We start from the raw sequence: 17,258 nt of genomic DNA on the forward strand, positions 1-17,258 counted from the left end.
TTTGCAATAATATCGTGTGACATAAAAAATTGGAACTACCACTATCAAATTGGTGGCCCTTCAGCTGTTGCCAAATTACAAGTCCCATGAGGCATTGCAAGATGGACAGTTACAAGCATGACTCCCAAAAGGCAGAGGCATGATGGTACTTGTAGTTTCGCAACAGCTAGAGGGCTGCCAGTATGCCACCCCTGATCTAGGGTCTCTGCTTTCCAAAAATATATAATGTTTGGGGGTTTTGTGTAATATTCAGCCCTAAAATGATTTTTTAATCGTGTGCAAAAAATGCAAAAACGGCTTTGGCAGTGAAAGGGTTAAACACTGTTTCGTCTTAAAGGCATACCTTTTATGCAAAGATGATAATCCATCAAAAGATTTCCTCTCCTGACCTGACTACAGTAAACAGAAATTTGACAGTCTGTATATCCTCATTGCTGCTTGCAGTGCTTTGGTCAGCCTAGTGTCTTTAGCAGGTTCTCCATGTGTGTGCAGTAATGTGTGGTATGTCCCTCCTCCTGATTGATGTCTCAGGTGTGTAGGCCATGCCTCCATAGTGAGCTCAGGTAGAACCTGTACAAACACAGACAAAACACTTGGGCCGCTGTGTCTGCCATACCTGCTAAGATCACTTGGAGTCATGCATGTCAGCATCCCTATCACAGAAGAGCTGGTGGACGATCTTGGGGGACGTTATGTGGTTAAGTAATCATTTTTCTTTACACTTTTTTTTTCATGTGACTTGTTTAGAATGTAACAGAATCTATTGCTCTTGCTGTGATACACTTTATTGTTTGGCATTTGCTTTTTGAGCTGTTTAGCTGATATTTTCATGCTTTTACTTGATGCACTTTACTGTTTCACTCAGCTCATTACATTTATGATGCACTTTACAATATTGTTTGATTTTTAGATTTTGAATTTACTAATGTTTTTTGCACTTTGATGTGTTGCACTTTACCATTCCACTATATATATATATATATATATATATATTATTTTTTTTTGTACTGGTCTTAGCTTAAGCTGTGTATACACATACCAGAATTACATGTATGTGCTGCTGTCTGTTCAATAGATGATGGTCTAATGATCAGCTTCTGTGCACTGGTTCTCCTGGAAAACCAGCATTTGACCAGCGCTTGCAGTGATGGAGTCCCCGCTGTCAGAATACAATAACGCAGCGGGAGAGATCCCTGCGTCCACATTGCTTGTGTTGATGCAGGGATCTGTGAGGTTTTTGCTGTGTGTGTGTGTTTTTTTTTTTTTGTTTTGTTTTTTTTTTTCTCGACGCTCCTGAAGGAAAAAAAAACTGTGTGTATATCCATCTTTAGGCTGGGTTGATGTGACCGCAGAGGAGCATTCTATTGGCATTAAAGAATTGTCTCCACACTGATCAGTCAGAAAAGGCCATTTCTAAAGCTGGCTTACCTTAGTAGATTTCAAAAGGAACATTTGTATGAAAATTCTCATTTTAACCACTTCAATACTACGCACTTTTACCCCCTTCCTGCCCAGGCCAATTTTCAGTGCTATCGCACTTTGACAATTGCGCAGTCATGCAACACTGTACCCATATGAAATTTGTATCATTTTTTTCACACCAAAGTTTTTTTTTTGGTGGTATTTAATCACCACTGAGTTTTTTTTATTTTTTGCAAAATAAAACAAAAAACACCTGAAACTTTAGAAAAAAAAAACACACTTTTCTTTGTTTCTGTTATAAAAGTTAGCAAATATATAATATCTCTTCATAAATTTAGGTCAAAATGTGTTCTGCTACATTTGGGCAGCACAGTGGCTAAAAGGTTAGCACTTCCACCTGGCAGTACTAGGGTCGTTGGTTCGAACCCCAGCCACAGCACCTCCTTCCTGGTGTTTGCATGTTCTCCCTGTGCCTGCGTGGGTTTCCTCTGGGTACTCCGGTTTCCTCCCACACTCCAAGACATGCTGTTAGGTTCATTGGATCCTGTCTAAATTGTCCCTAGTATGTGTATGTATGAATGTGAGTTAGGGATCTTAGATTGTACACCCCTTGAGGGTTAGGGACTGATGTGAATGTACAATATATGTATGTAAAGCGCTGTCTAAATTGACAGCGCTATATAAGTACCTGAAAAAAATAAATTTCTTTGGTGAAAATTAATAAAATTGCATTTTTTTTTTCAAATGTTTCTATATTTTTTTTTTCTTTATTTTACTATTTTATTTTTCAGCACTGTGACCAAAGCAATACAATGTTACCATAGTAACACTGAACTACTCCTGGGCAAGTAATCAGGTTTTTTTTTTTTTTTTTTGTAACACATTGATTGCTAATACCAATGTTTTTCATTGATATTTGCAATCATTGTTACTGAATGAAACTGATTCAGTCAGTCTTTTGTTGTGATTAGCTGTGATTGGACAAAGCTGATCACATGATACAGATGGGCTGTGATTGGCCCTGTCTCTATCATGTGACTTCCTTGACCAGTCACAGCTAACAACATAATTGTATACAATGGATGGCATGATAGGAAGCCATCCATTGTATACAATTGAGTTGTGATCTACTGTGATTGGACACAGCGGTCATATGACACTGGCAACGGGCCGGTGATATGTCATCGGCTGTGTCCCGTGGCCACAGCCGGTGACAGATCGTGCCACTGTGCGGCAGCGGCTCGGTTTAACAGGACGTCATATGATGCTCAGTCACAATGGCGAGTGTCCCGACCATCAATCTGCTATAGGCCGGGCGGGAAGGTGTTAACCACTTGCCCACTGGGCACTTATACCCCCTTCCTGCCCAGGCCAATTTTCAGCTTTCAGCACTGTTGCACTTTGACAATTGCGCGGTCATGCAACACTGTACCCATATGAAATGTTTTTTCACACAAGTAGAGCTTTCTTTTGGTGGTAGTTAATCACCACTGGGAGTTTTATTTTTTGCCTTATAGACAAAAAAAGCAAAAAAATTGATAGAAACAAAGAAAACCTTTTTTTTTTTTTTTTTTTTTTTTTTATTATAAAATTTTGCAAACAGGTAATTTTTCTCTTTCACTGATAGGTGGCACTGCTGAGCTGGCACTGCTGGGTGGCACTTGTGGGTGGCACTGCTGGGTACAGGTGGGTGGTACTGCTGGGCACTGATGATCAGGGCTGATCTGTTTTCTGACAATTGCCACTGCATTTCCCCGTTGATCTGCTGTGTCATTGGACACAGCTGATCACGTGGTAAAAAGCTGCTGTGATTGGCCTTTTACACATCACATGATCAGCTGTGTCCATAGGACACAGTGATCACGGAGATCACCGGGTGCGTGCCGCTGGGGACACGCAGGAGGGAGCATTCTGGGAGGACGTCATGACTTCCAGAACTGGTCAACCATGCTGTAGCCGTCATTTGGCAATAGCCCGGTTGTCAAGTGGTTAACATTCAATTTTGAAGTGAATGGACTTTACTGAATATAAACCACGTAGACTGTTAGAAATTTGTTTGCAGAAGAAAAAAATTCCATGCTTATTCTTCGAATTTTCTCATCAGTGAGGTGGAAACGAATGCCAATTTGACCCCACTAATGATTAGAAAATCAAACAAGTGTTCCTAAAACGAATCATTTCACATGAAATTCTGCTGGCGTATGGCCAGCTTGCGGTTAAGGCACATTTTGGAAGGTAGCAGTTTGATAGGTTAAGCTAGCCATACAGGGCTTGAAAAATCAATTTTCATATTTTGATACTAAAAATGTTAGTCTACTCTCTGTCATGTCACTGATGGGGAACAAGTGTGCAGATGGACATCTTTGATTTTCCTGAGTTTCATGCTTTTTTTTCCCCCAAGACAAACAGGCTGTATTCTTTGCAGGGGAATTTTCTCCTAAGCTTAGTGCATATGGGGAAATTCCACTTTCAAAGGATATCCAATCACATGCAGAAGAAGAATTTTTTTTAAAAAAAACAGCATTTTTGCCTGCACATTATTGGAAGATGGAAGTCAGCAGAGCATCACCTCATTTATAAAAACTGTAGCTGCTGACTTTTGAAAAACAGCCACTCACCTGTCCCATGATCACGCGGTGCCCCCACCACAGCCCATTAAACTGGCTTTCCTGTATTCCAGGTGCCGGCATCATCAGTGTGAGCGCCCGGCTGTGACAGGTTGCGGCTTCACAGCCAGGAGCCCACTGCGCATGTGCAAGCAGGGGTGGGCTGACAACTCATGGGGCCCCCAGGCAATATGGGATCATGGGGCCCCTGTGTCCTTGCCGAAACTCAAAAAAGCTTATGAAAAAGGTACCAGGGGCATCTCGTGGGGCCCCCTACTGACCCTGGGCCTTTGGGCAGTGCCCGAGTTTCCAAATGGTCAGTCCGCCCCTGTGTGCAAGTAGCAATGCGCTTCCTGAATGGCCCCGTCGTCTTCTGGAACCTGTCACGTGTGTGTCCCACAAGATTTTTGGGAGGGTGGGTAGGAGGACAACTTACGCGCTTCTGATCGCCTAGGCGATCGCAGTGGGAGTGGGTACCTGTCAAATTCGGGTACCCTCCCCAAAGGTGCAATCTTTAATGGGGAGCAGGGGACCAATCTTTAAAAGTGGAACTTCCCTTTTTGGGTGGAACTCCACTTTAAGCTCTGGGGAAAATTCCATTACAAAGTGAACATTATATTTGCTTTTATTAAATCAGCCGCAATGTCTTGTATTGAAGCTGTTGGATCAGCCTGAAAACCAGGCAGATATCGTTCTCAGGAGTTCACAATTAGTAGCCCCTGGGTTTCTCTTACAGCTTATCTTTAAAGGATAGGCTCACCTTTTGGACAAAAATAATAAATGCACATTTTTTTGCAGGTAAAAAAATGTGCATTTATTATTTTTGTCCAAAGGAGCCTGTAAAGCATTGCCCCAGCAATCAGTAGATCGCTGATGCCATGCAGGTGTCCTGTAGATCTGTCAGAACATCTGCTAGCCTTTTGAGATGTATGGCCAAGCAGATATTCTGACAGGAAGCTTCAATGAACTACTATGGCACTCCACAGTGCCGTGGTAGTTCATTGAAAACTACAAGCTGACAGTCGCTAAGGCTGCCGGAACTTGTAGGCACTCTGTGAATGAGTGATGCACAGGGGTGGACTGACAGCTCATGGGGCCCCCAGGCAATAGGGGATCATGGGGCCCCTGTGTTCTCACCCACACCCAAAAATGCCTATGAAAGGTATTAGAGGCATCTCATGGGGCCCTCTACTGACCCTGGGCCCTCGGGCAGTGTCCTAGTGCCCGAATGGTCAGTCCGCCCCTGGTGATGCGGCCGTGTGGGTGGAGCCCCACACAGCCACGCTGTTTTCAAATCTGACAGTACGGGGAGAAGTCTCCATATACTATCTGTCAGAGGGAGGGGGGCAGCAGGCACGGCTGAAGCTATGGGAACATGTTACATGTTCCACCCTAAAACAGGTGGAACATGTTCCAAAGGTGAACTTATCCTTTAAAGAGGCCATAGACTGATCAAAATTTGTCCGTTTCAGCAGGGATTGAACAAATTTCAATCAGTGCGTGGCTGTGCCTGTTCGACAGAAGTCAATCGTTTGAACAACTTCTGTTGAAGGGACATGCTGGAAAACTTGTTTTGATCAGCTGCTGCAGCCACTTCTAGGTGTGTTCATACAACCCTGGATCCTGCTGTTAGAATACAATGTCCTGGCTGGGGGGATGGCTCCATCCATCATTTGGCTGAAGAGGAAAAAAAAAACCTACCCATCTATGGGCTGTGCTCTTGCAGTCATTTTTACAGGACGACCACGCCTAGGGAGAGTAGCAACAGTGCTAAACTTTCTCCATTTGTAGACAGTCTGTCTTACCGTGGACACATGAACATCAAGGCTTTTGGAGATACACCTGACCTTTATTTTTTTATTTTTCGTTCTCTCACCTGACCTTTTTTTTATTTTACCGCAGTGTGGGTAAGGTGCTTGCTACTCCGTTTTCCCGTTGTGGTTGTGGAAAGCGTGCATTTTACTGTGTGTTACTAAAAGATGAAGATGTGCACGGTCCTACATTGTACCTGATGACATAGAAGGGGTGGTCCACATTCCATAGCTGGACTGTCGCAGGGCCACGTTTTCCAGCAGAATATTCTATTTTATCTCATTTCCTAGACAAACTGAGCATTAGACCCTTTACCAGCTTGGAGGGAGGGGGGGCATGTTTATTTTTGTTACTTCCCAAAGTTAAGCTTTGAGCCTGGGTTCACACTGATGCAATGCGGAATTTGCAGCATTTTCTGTGCAAATTCTGCATCACAATCGCACACCATTCATGCAAACCGCTGCAGGTGTGTATGTTAATACCCCAAAACCGGTTCGCAAAATGCCGTGCGATGTGCAGAATCGGATCGCATGGGTGTGAATATCCATGCCATCCGATTCTAGTGCGGACCAAAAAAAAGGTCCCTGCACCTTTTTGGTGCGGATGCAGTGTGATTTGAGCCATACAAAAAAATGTGTGGCTCAAATCGCACCACACAGAATTCACATGTGATGTGCACAGGAATGCAGCGTGCTTCCTGCGCAAATCACATGTGATATGCGGCACCACATACCTGGGAACCCAGGCTCAAAATGAATAGGCTCTCGCACAGTTCAGTTGTCCAGAAATTAGACCTGCACCTTTTTTTTTTTTTCTTTGACACCGTACTTCACCACACATGGCATTGCCTCGCGGTGCAGCACACCTCCTTTGCCAAGATATATTGGGGTGCCATTCATAATGAATGGCACTGCATCGCACTATTGCAAGCAGAATGCGGCACCTACTGTTGCGGTAATGCGTACGGTAACGTTTGTGTTCTCATACATTCCTTCCAGCCCAAATGTTTGGTATTGGATAGTGTGGGAACAGCTCAGAATCTCTGTCAGATTTGTAGTGCTATCTGAGTCCCTTTCTCCTAGAAAGTCTCCTGTTTATTTATTTCAGGTACTTATATAGCGCCATCAATATACACAGCACTTTACATATATATTGTACAATCACATCGGTCCCTAATCCTCAAGGGACATAAATGTAAAGTCCCTAAGTCACAATCATACATACACATATTAGGGCCAATTTAGACAGGAGCCAATTAACTTACCAGCATGTCTTTGAAGAGTGGGAGGAAACCGGAGTACACGGAGGAAACCCACGCAGTCACAGGGAGAATATGCAAACTCCAGGCAGGTGGAGCTGCGGTTGGGTTTCGAACCAGCGACCTGAGTGCTGCCAGGCGGAAGTGCTAACCATTTAGCCACTGTGCTGCCCTGTTATACACCTTCCCTAATAGACAGTATTTCCTGTCCTACTAATCGTGGTCAATGATAGAGAAACTCCTACCTGTTCTTCATGCTATACTCCTAAGGAGCAGTTTTGTCACTGAGTTAGGACCCCTTAATATTTTATGGCAGAAGTCTATTATAAACAAGTATAAACAACACAGATCTCTCCCCTGTCATCTCCTGCACACTGCTTTGTATGGCTTTGCATAGCAGAGGTACACAAAGCAGTGTGCTTACAGTGGAAAGCACTCACACAGCATACTGTGAAACAGCACACAGTTAACCGTTTTCACGTTTCAGTTAACTGTTTCACGCTAAAAACTGCACTTATTCATTACCACAAACAATACAGAGCTCTCCCCTGTCAGCTCCAGGACACTGCTTTGTATGGCTCTGTATAGCAGAGCCATACAAAGCAGTGTGCTTACAGTGAAAAGCACAGAGACAGCCCCATAGTAACACACAGTTAACCCTTTGATTGCCCTAGATGTTAACCCCATCCTGCCCAGTGCCATTAGTACAGTGTGAGTGCTTTTTATTAGCACTGATCACTGTATTGGTGTCACTGGGGATATCCGTGACACCACGTCAGTCCCCCCAGCCCGCCGCAGTCCATATATATATATATATATATATATATATATATATATATATGTATGTATGTATATATAATCGCCCCTTTGTAAATGCTATAACTTTCACGTAAACCAATTAATTTACACGTAACGGGATTTTTTTTTAGCAAAGACATGTAGCAGATTACATTTTGGACTAAATTTATGATGAAATTTGATTTTTTTTTTTTTACTGGACATGTTTAATAGCAAAAAGTAAAAAATATATAGTTTATTTTTTTCTCAAAATTGTCGGTCTTTTTTTTTTTTTTTTCTTTTTTTTTTTGTTTTATATCAAATACCACCGAAAGAAAGCTCTACTTGTGGGGGAAAAAGGAAGTAAATTTAATTTGCTGTAGCATTGCATTACCGCACAATTGTCAGTTAAAGTAACGCAATGCCATATTACAAAAAATGTCCTGGTCAGGAAGGGGGGAAAGCCTCTGGAAGGCAAGTGGTTAAGGGCTATCACTCCAGTGACACATTATAGCAACCTTCTTGACTGCTACATAAATGGCTATTGAATATAGTGAGGGGAGGGGCAGAGGAGCTTGGTCAGCACAACGGGAAATGAGATGCTCCCAGAACAGGAGGGGGGTATGATGTGCAAGGTTGGGTCAAATTTGCTTGAAAGTTCAGGAACACATTGCAAATCAATATTTTCCTGTTGCTTTATAGCACTTTGTTCTCTGAAAATTGAGCTGAAAAATATATTTTGACGCACACTGCTAATTTCATGCTTGCATATAATTCACAATGAGCATATAATGAACTTGAAATGTTTTCCATTTATTTTTAGACATTCCCTGAACCATATAACTCAAGGAGTGTGAACACGACATTCTTGCTAAATCTCCAACATTTCTAGCATAGCTGTATTTAGCCTTTTCACAAGAACTGTTGTGTTTGTTTGAGAGCATTGCTGACTTTATACAAGGTCTTACCATAAGGCCTCATTCAGACCAGCAGCATTTTGCAGTACATGTGCCGTGTGATAAGAAGGGAAGTGCAGTGTTGGTGAAAAAACCATTGTGGGGGTTCACTCCAAAGCAGTCCAGTTAGTAAAGTACATTTCGGTGATTTTGCACAATTTTCTTAAAAGTGTTATTAAAGCTATTTTTAAAAAAATACTCATTACTCCGGTATTGCACAGAGCTGGCGATCTCCACTCCTTCTCTTCTATGTCTGCCCCAATAGAAAGCAGCTTGCTTCGGGGGCAGATGCTGTGGACTCGATTCCGGACTTGGCTGTGTACTTGTCTATAGACACACATAGCATGGCTCGGGTCCATCAACAAACGCCCCCCCACACCCTCCCCATTGGATTTGATTGACAGCAGCTGGAGTCAGTGGCTCCCCCTGCTGCCTCCATGTCCAGTGAGGAGAGAGGAGAATGCCACTGATCCCTGGCACAGTGCTGGATCGAGTTCAGGCTCAGGTAAGTATTTGGGGGGGTGCGAGCAACATTTTAAAGGTTGTTTACCTTAATGCAGAGAATGCATTAAAGGATAAGTTCACCTTTGGGAACATGTTACATGTTCCACCTGTTTTTACTGTGGAACATGTTCCCATATCTGCAGCCACACCCGCCACCCACCCTCCTTCTGACAGATAGTCAGAGAAGGGGAGAAGTTTCCCCGTACTATCCGTCAGATTTGAAATCCGCCCACACAGCCGTGTCACTCATTCACAGACTTCTGTGAATGAGTGCCTACAAGTCCCAGCATCCTTAGCAGCTGTCAGCTTGTAGTTTTCAATGAACTACCGCAGTGCTGTGGAGTACCATGGTAGTTCATTGAAACTTCCTGTCAGTATATCTGCTTGACTGTGCATCCCATATGGCAAGCAGATATTCTGACAGATCTGCAGGAGACTTGCATGACATCGGTGATCTACCTATCGCTGGTGCAATGCTTTACAGGCTCCTGTAGAAAAAATAATAAATGCACATTTTTTTTCCTGCAAAAGAAAATGTGCATTTATTATTTTTGTCAAAAAGGTGAACTTCTCCTTTTTAAGGTAAAAAAAAAACTTTTAGCCTTTAGAACCATTTTAAGAGTAAAGTTAAAAACGATTCACGGAGCTATCCTTCAGTGCCAAGACAAGGTCATCTGGTGCCCAGAGCGAAGATGGCAAACTGCGCCCACCTCTTCCCCCGCCAGGTGTAATGAGTCAGTGTCATTTCAAAGCAAGTGCCATTTTAAGAAAGAACAACTTCTAGCATAAATTGCAGTCTCCATCATAATATCCACCAACATCCGTGCCAATTTACGCAATAACCCCCAGCATTGGTGTCAGTAGCGGCAATAATAACCCCCAGCATTGTTGTCAGTAGCGGCAATAATAACCCCCAGCATTGTTGTCAGTAGCGGCAATAATAACCCCCAGCATTGTTGTCAGTAGCGGCAATAATAACCCCCAGCATCGGTGTCAGTAGCGGCAATAATAACCCCCAGCATCGGTGTCAGTAGCGGCAATAATAACCCCCAGCATCGGTGTCAGTAGCGGCAATAATAACCCCCAGCATCGGTGTCAGTAGCGGCAATAATAACCCCCAGCATCGGTGTCAGTAGCGGCAATAATAACCCCCAGCATCGGTGTCAGTAGCGGCAATAATAACCCCCAGCATCGGTGTCAGTAGCGGCAATAATAACCCCCAGCATCGGTGTCAGTAGCGGCAATAATAACCCCCAGCATCGGTGTCAGTAGCGGCAATAATAACCCCCAGCATCGGTGTCAGTAGCGGCAATAATAACCCCCAGCATCGGTGTCAGTAGCGGCAATAATAACCCCCAGCATCGGTGTCAGTAGCGGCAATAATAACCCCCAGCATCGGTGTCAGTAGCGGCAATAATAACCCCCAGCATCGGTGTCAGTAGCGGCAATAATAACCCCCAGCATCGGTGTCAGTAGCGGCAATAATAACCCCCAGCATCGGTGTCAGTAGCGGCAATAATAACCCCCAGCATCTGTGCCAGTTTCTGTCATTAAACCCCTCAGCATCTGTGCCAGTTTCTGCAATTAAACCCCTCAGCATCTGTGCCAGTTTCTGCAATTAAACCCCTCAGCATCTGTGCCAGTTTCTGCAATTAAACCCCTCAGCATCTGTGCCAGTTTCTGCAATTAAACCCCTCAGCATCTGTGCCAGTTTCTGCAATTAAACCCCTCAGCATCTGTGCCAGTTTGGAAAAAAAATAACCCTCAGCATAAATGGCAGTTTCCATAATAATCTTTAGAATCAGTGCCAGTTTCTCAACAGTAACTCACAGCATTAGTATCAGTAGCAGCAATAATAACCCCCAGCATCAGTGGCAGTTTCTGCAATTATATTCCCCAGCATTGGTGCCAGTTCAGGAAACGGCAGCCAATTTGCGCAATAGTAACCCACACCGTTTACGTCAGTTTCTGCAACGATTATCCCCAGCAATGGTGCTAGCTTCTGTAATAACCCCCAGCATTGATAGCAGTGTCTGCGATCCCCATACAGACTGGCTGGAGTGGTTAACTCTTTGACTGGGGGAGGAGATAATTAAACAATTGAGCTCTGGAAGATTTTATCCCCTTTTATGACCAGTCCATTTTTTTCTATTTAGCACTGCGCCCCTTTAACTGACAATTGTGTAGTCATGCAAAACTGTACCCACACTAAATTTATATCCTTTTTTTTCACACAAATAAAGCTTTCTTTTGGTGGTATTTGATCACCACTGGGTTTTTTAGTTTTGTTATATAAATTAAAAAAGACTAAAAATGTTGAAAAAAAAACCCCAATTTTTTACTTTCTGCTATAAAACATATCCAATTAAAAAATAATCAAATTTCTTCATAAATCTAGGCCAAAATGTATTTTGCTACATGTCTTCAACAAAAAAAAAACCCAATAAGTGTACTGAATGGTTTGTGTGAAAGCTATAGTGCCTACGAATGGGACTGCAATAGTGACACTGACACTTTGTGGGAACTAACTGCCACTGACATCACCAGTGACCGTAATATAGTGATCAGTGCTATTACTATACACTGTCACTGTACTAATGACACTGGTTGAGAAGGGGTTAACATCTAGGGGCAACCAAGTGGTTAATTGTGTGCCTAACAAGGTGTAATGTGTGTGCTGCTTTTCACTAAACATCGATTGTTCCCTCTGTACAGAGCTCTGCGTTGATTGTCAACACAGGACTCTGGGCTGTGATTGGACACAGCTGATCAGCATGTCCCGGCCATGAATTATTGGATCTGCTGACTGTGCACAATCACAGGGAAGAAGGTGTGTGGGGGCATGCGCACATGCCCGAAACCCTGAAACAGGCAGTGATGTACAGGTTCGTCGTGACTGTAGCTGCTGCCCATTGTATACATGTACTGCGGCAGGTCAGCGAGTGGTTAATTACCAATGGTATTTGTAATATGCAGCATGAAGGGGGTTAATGTACTGCCACTGGTCAATGACGCATTAGTGACCAGTGGTAGGTAATTAACCCCTTTGTGATGCACTAGTGGCCCCAGAATCAGTGTTTATGCACCCCTTCCTGCTGAAACATAAAGGGGTAATTAACACTGAAATTGGGGCCACTAATGCAGCACTAAGGGGTTAATTACATGCCACTGGTCACTCGTGGATCAGTGGCCTAACATTGACCCCTTCGTGTTGCATATTACAAATACCGGTACCATTGGTAATTAACAACCCTCACCCCCAACAAAAAAGTTAGCAAATTCACCTTGCACATCTGCTTACTTGACAAGGCTCCTCTGGCCCCACATTTGCAGCGCCGGCGGCAGCACTATACACTCCTCTGAGTCCTCTCTCATCCCGCCCTCTCGATGACATCGCCAGGACTAGGAAGCTCCTGTCAGTTGGAGATCAGTATCTGTTTTTACTTGTTGTCCAGCAAGGTTTTACCAGCACATTGCCGGCATTTCACCTACCCTGCGCTCCCCTTTCGCCTCAGGGCTTCGGCCTCCTCTGCCCATCCCCCTTGTCCTAGTTCTGCTACCCTTACAAGGGTTTTCAGCATCACAACTGCCAAACAGAAATTTTCTAGCTCCCTGGCTATCCGGACTCCATAGTCCTTGACTCTGTCTCTGCACAGACTTGTCACATTTTCACATCCAGCTTTGTGACAAACTGCCCAACTTGGGCTGCACAGGCTCCTGCCAAAGTACATGTAGACACGTGCTGGTTATATCATTATGCCATTCAGGGACATTTACAGATGAGACTCTGCTCAATCCTTTTCCCCCTAGTGCCCAGTACTGAGACTGCTACATCACTTCCTTTTAGCACAGTGGATTTAGTTCTTCCAACAGCAGTGGATCTTGGGACCTGTAGTCCTATAGCCAATACATCCTGTATTCCTGAGTGCTAATTGAACTACAACTACCAGAGACTTGGGTAACCAGAAGGATGCTGGGAAAGCAGGTATATTCTACAGCAAGGGACTGGCTCGCTCTCCTGGCACGAGATTCAGATCTGAACACGGGGAGGGCTTTTCTCCTCCAGAGACAGCTTTTGGGACTTTGCACATCAATTCAGCACATCAATTCAGCACAACAGTGCCACCAATTGCCACATTGAGATTTCATCAGCTTTTCTGCACTGTCATCATCCGGTCTTCACGCAGATATCTCTGCTTGGCACGCTGACAGGCTGTCAGGTGGTAACTCTGCACTTCCCTGCTAAAAGCCAAAAGTTTGGGCAAGAACTGTCATGCCAAGAAGGCTGTGCTATCCATAGGATTGGTGAGCAGACGGTTGCCCAACCTCCTTCTGTCATCACGCAGACACTGCATACAGACACCTTTACAGCTCCTGTTACCAGGAGATCTTTGCTTTGAGCAATACCACAGCTTATCTGTTTAACTTCATTGAATTTCTGGTATTCACTAATGCTTATGGGCCCCACCATTTCTAGCAGAAGACAGCATATCAGGAACTTTAAACATCGCAGGACTCAAGTTGCAATATCTAGCTAAAGGGACATTTTCTCTTATAAAGCCATTGTTGGTCAATTTAGGGTATTTATATCTATTTATGCCAGAGTATACATTTACATAATTCTCTGCATGCCCCGTTGTGACACCAGTGGCACGGAGGGAGCTGATAAGTCAACAAGCATTTTCTTTCCCCTCTTGCTGCTGGTGTTGCAATTAAGTAGTTGAAGCTTATTAATCATGACTATGCAACCTGTTAAATGTTACTAATTGATCCCTTTCCCGGTACCTCTTCATACAACCTGCCCATGCAGCAGCTTGTCCTTAGGGGAAGGAGCTGTGAATCATAGACAGGCCCTTGACTAACAGGACTGTACGCTCCTAAACAATTAGGATACTGATTTTCTATAAAATGTGGACCCAATGCAGGTATTGCTGATCCCGGAGAAACCTGCAAAACACGTTTTTCCCCACTCAGACAAGACATCTCAGAGCCCCTCAACCTGCATAACTGAAACCCTTCTGACAACACAACGAGGTGCATCTCTGTCACAAAATATATACAGTTGCAAGAAAAAGTATGTGAACCCCTTAGGATTACGTGGAGTTTTGCATGAATTGGGCATAAAATGTGCTCTGAATGTCATCTAAGTCACAACAATAGAAGAACACAGTCTGCTGAACATAAAACTACACAAACATTAGATGTTGTCATGGTTTAGTTGCACATAACGTAAACATTCACAGTGCAGGGAGGAAAAAGTATGTGAGGCCCTAGCTTAATGTCTTCTCCCAGAGCTAATTGGAGCCAGGAGTGAGCCAACCTTGACTCCAATCAGTGTGATGATATTGGATGTGTTGCTGACAGCTGTCCTGCCCTTAAAAAAAACACACACCTGTTTTGGGTTTACTGGTTTCAAGAAGCACTGTCTGATGTGAACCATGCCTCGCAGAAAAGCGCTCTCAGAAGACCTACGATCAAGAATTGTTGACTTGCATGAAGCTGGAAAGGGTTACAAAAGTATCTCCAAAAGCCTTGATGTTCATGTGTCCACAGTAAGACAGACTGTCTACAAATGGAGAAAGTTTAGCACTGTTGCTACTCTCCCTAGGCGTTGTCGTCCTGTAAAAATGACTGCAAGAGCACAGCGCAGAATGCTGCATGAGGTAAAGAAGAATCCCAGAGTGTCAGCTAAAGACCTACAGAAATCTCTGGCACATGCTAACATTTTTGTTGACACATCTACAATAAGGAAAACATTAAACAAGAATGGAGTACATGGGAGGACACCACGGAGGAAGCCATTGCTGTCCAAAAAGAATATTGCAGTACATCTGAAGTTTGCAAAAGAGCACCTGGATGTTCTGCAGCACTACTGGCAAAATATACTGTGGACAGATGAAACCAAGATTGAGTTGTTTGGGAAGAACACACAACACTATGTGTGGAGAAAAAAAGGCACAGCACACCAACATCAAAACCTTATCCCCACTGTAAAACATGGCAGAGGGAGCATCATGGTTTGGGGCTGCTTTGCTACCTCAGGGCCTGGACGGATTGTTGTCATTGATGGGAAAATGAATTCCAGAGTTTATCAAGACATTTTGCAGGAAAACGTACGACCATCTGTCCGCCAACTGAAGCTCCGCAGAGGATAGGTGATGCAACAGGACAATGACCCAAAGCATACAAGTAATTCAACAAAACAATGGCTGCAACAGCACAGAATACGCCTTCTGGAGTGGCCCAGTCAGAGTCCTGACCTCAACCCAATTGAAATGCTGTGGCATGACCTTAAGAGAGCGATTCACACCAGACATCCCAAGAATATTGCTACACTGAAACAGTTTTGTGAAGAGGAGTGGTCCAAAATTACTCCAGATCGTTTGTGCAGGTCTGATCTGCAACTACAGGAAACGTTTGGTTGAGGTTATTGCTGCCAAAGGAGGGTCAACCAGTTATTAAGTCCAAAGGTTCACATACTTTTTCCTCCCTGCACTGTGAATGTTTACATGTTATGTGCAATTAAACCATGGCAACATCTAATGTTTGTGTAGTATTATGTTCAGCAGACTGTATTCTTCTATTGTTGTGACTTACATGACGTTCAGAGCACATTTTATGCCCAATTCATGCAAAACTCCACATAATCCCAAGGGGTTCACATACTTTTTCTTGCAACTGTATAATTGTGTGAAACGAAGGGGAATGAGTAATAATATAGAAGGTGGGTAAAGGTCCACTTCAAAAATTTCACATTGCAATAATTTACCTGCTTTGTACAAGGAAGCAATCCGGTCAGTTTATTTTGCAGGAAACCTATGTCAACTGATGTACATACACTGAAGGGGAAAAACCCATATAGGTAAAAAAAAAAAAACTTTTTTTTTTCCATACTTCAACATAGTAAGGAAGACTACTGCTGGGTGAACAAAGCTCACTAGTTTATTTATTCTAAGTTTCTCGTGACTTGGCGGATCTGGTGGCACTCAGGCTAAAAAAAAATTATATTTCAAAAAAGTTAGGTTAACGTCACACTTCTTCATTCTTGTAAAAGTAAACACAACATGAATCGGCGAGTTTTACAGGTGCTGTGCTGCCTGCCAACGCAACATTCCGCATTAAATATGTTGTGTCATGTGAACAGCATTCCCCACCCCTGGCTGTATGGTAGGCGTAAGATGGGAGATAAAACTTCGGATCAATTCCCTGTTTTTACCATCCTCTGGCCACCTGTGTGACCGAAACCTTATTGAGCATGTTCCCTGTCAGTACTTGTGCTCCCAGTTCTGCTGTGCAGGGGAGACAGAGGGTGTATACCAAGATTCAAGTTGTGTTTTATACTAAAGGGGCTGGCTTATCCAAAAGCCCCCTTTAGTGGTTTTTCTAAACCAAATGACCAAAGTTAAAAAGCCAGCATTATGGCTAGAAAGAATTCAGTCTGGCAAAGAATTCAGTCTGGCAAATTGCTCCTTCCCTTCACCAAGACTGCGGACCACGAACATGCAGGCTTTACCTTCATTCCATGGTGGTGGTGAACTCAAACCTCATACCTGACCAGAAGTATTTAAAGTATAAACACAAAAAATATAAAAACGAATGCTAGGTAAAAGATTATTGAGCAGCTAGCATAAAGGCAAACCTCTGAATCCTACTCATAAATATAAACATAAAATATGCAGCACTATATGAATATAAGAATACATAAGTCCACTTGAATGATAAAATCGGCAATAAAGGACGCTACAGAGCTCCAAAAAACAAAGTGATTTAACGTCCAAACATGACGTATAGAGTGCACAAAGTGAGGTAAAGATATTCAATGTGAGTTCGACAATAAATCTAAAAGGTGAAACTCCGTGATTCCAGTGGCTGAAAACGAGTGTATATTGCACTAACCAGACAGCGCAATGTCATGCGCATTTG

At 43.4% G+C, this 17,258-nt stretch overlaps 1 protein-coding gene across 1 annotated transcript in view; it reads left to right on the forward strand.

Moving 5' to 3' along the window:
- The first annotated feature begins 539 nt into the window (after nucleotides 1-539).
- SNX31 (sorting nexin 31) overlaps nucleotides 540-17,258 on the forward strand; it is a 78,566-nt gene continuing 61,847 nt past the window's right edge. Inside the window, exon 1 of the mRNA XM_089684642.1 lies at nucleotides 540-697. Within this exon, the coding sequence (XP_089540768.1) occupies nucleotides 638-697 (60 nt within the window). The 5' untranslated portion in view covers nucleotides 540-637. The remainder of the gene's footprint in view (nucleotides 698-17,258) is intronic.

The sequence above is a fragment of the Staurois parvus genome, unplaced genomic scaffold (genome assembly GCF_062004578.1).
Source record: "Staurois parvus isolate SC_StPar_1 unplaced genomic scaffold, SC_StPar_1.0 ptg000351l, whole genome shotgun sequence".
In the NCBI taxonomy this organism is placed as follows: domain Eukaryota; kingdom Metazoa; phylum Chordata; class Amphibia; order Anura; family Ranidae; genus Staurois; species Staurois parvus.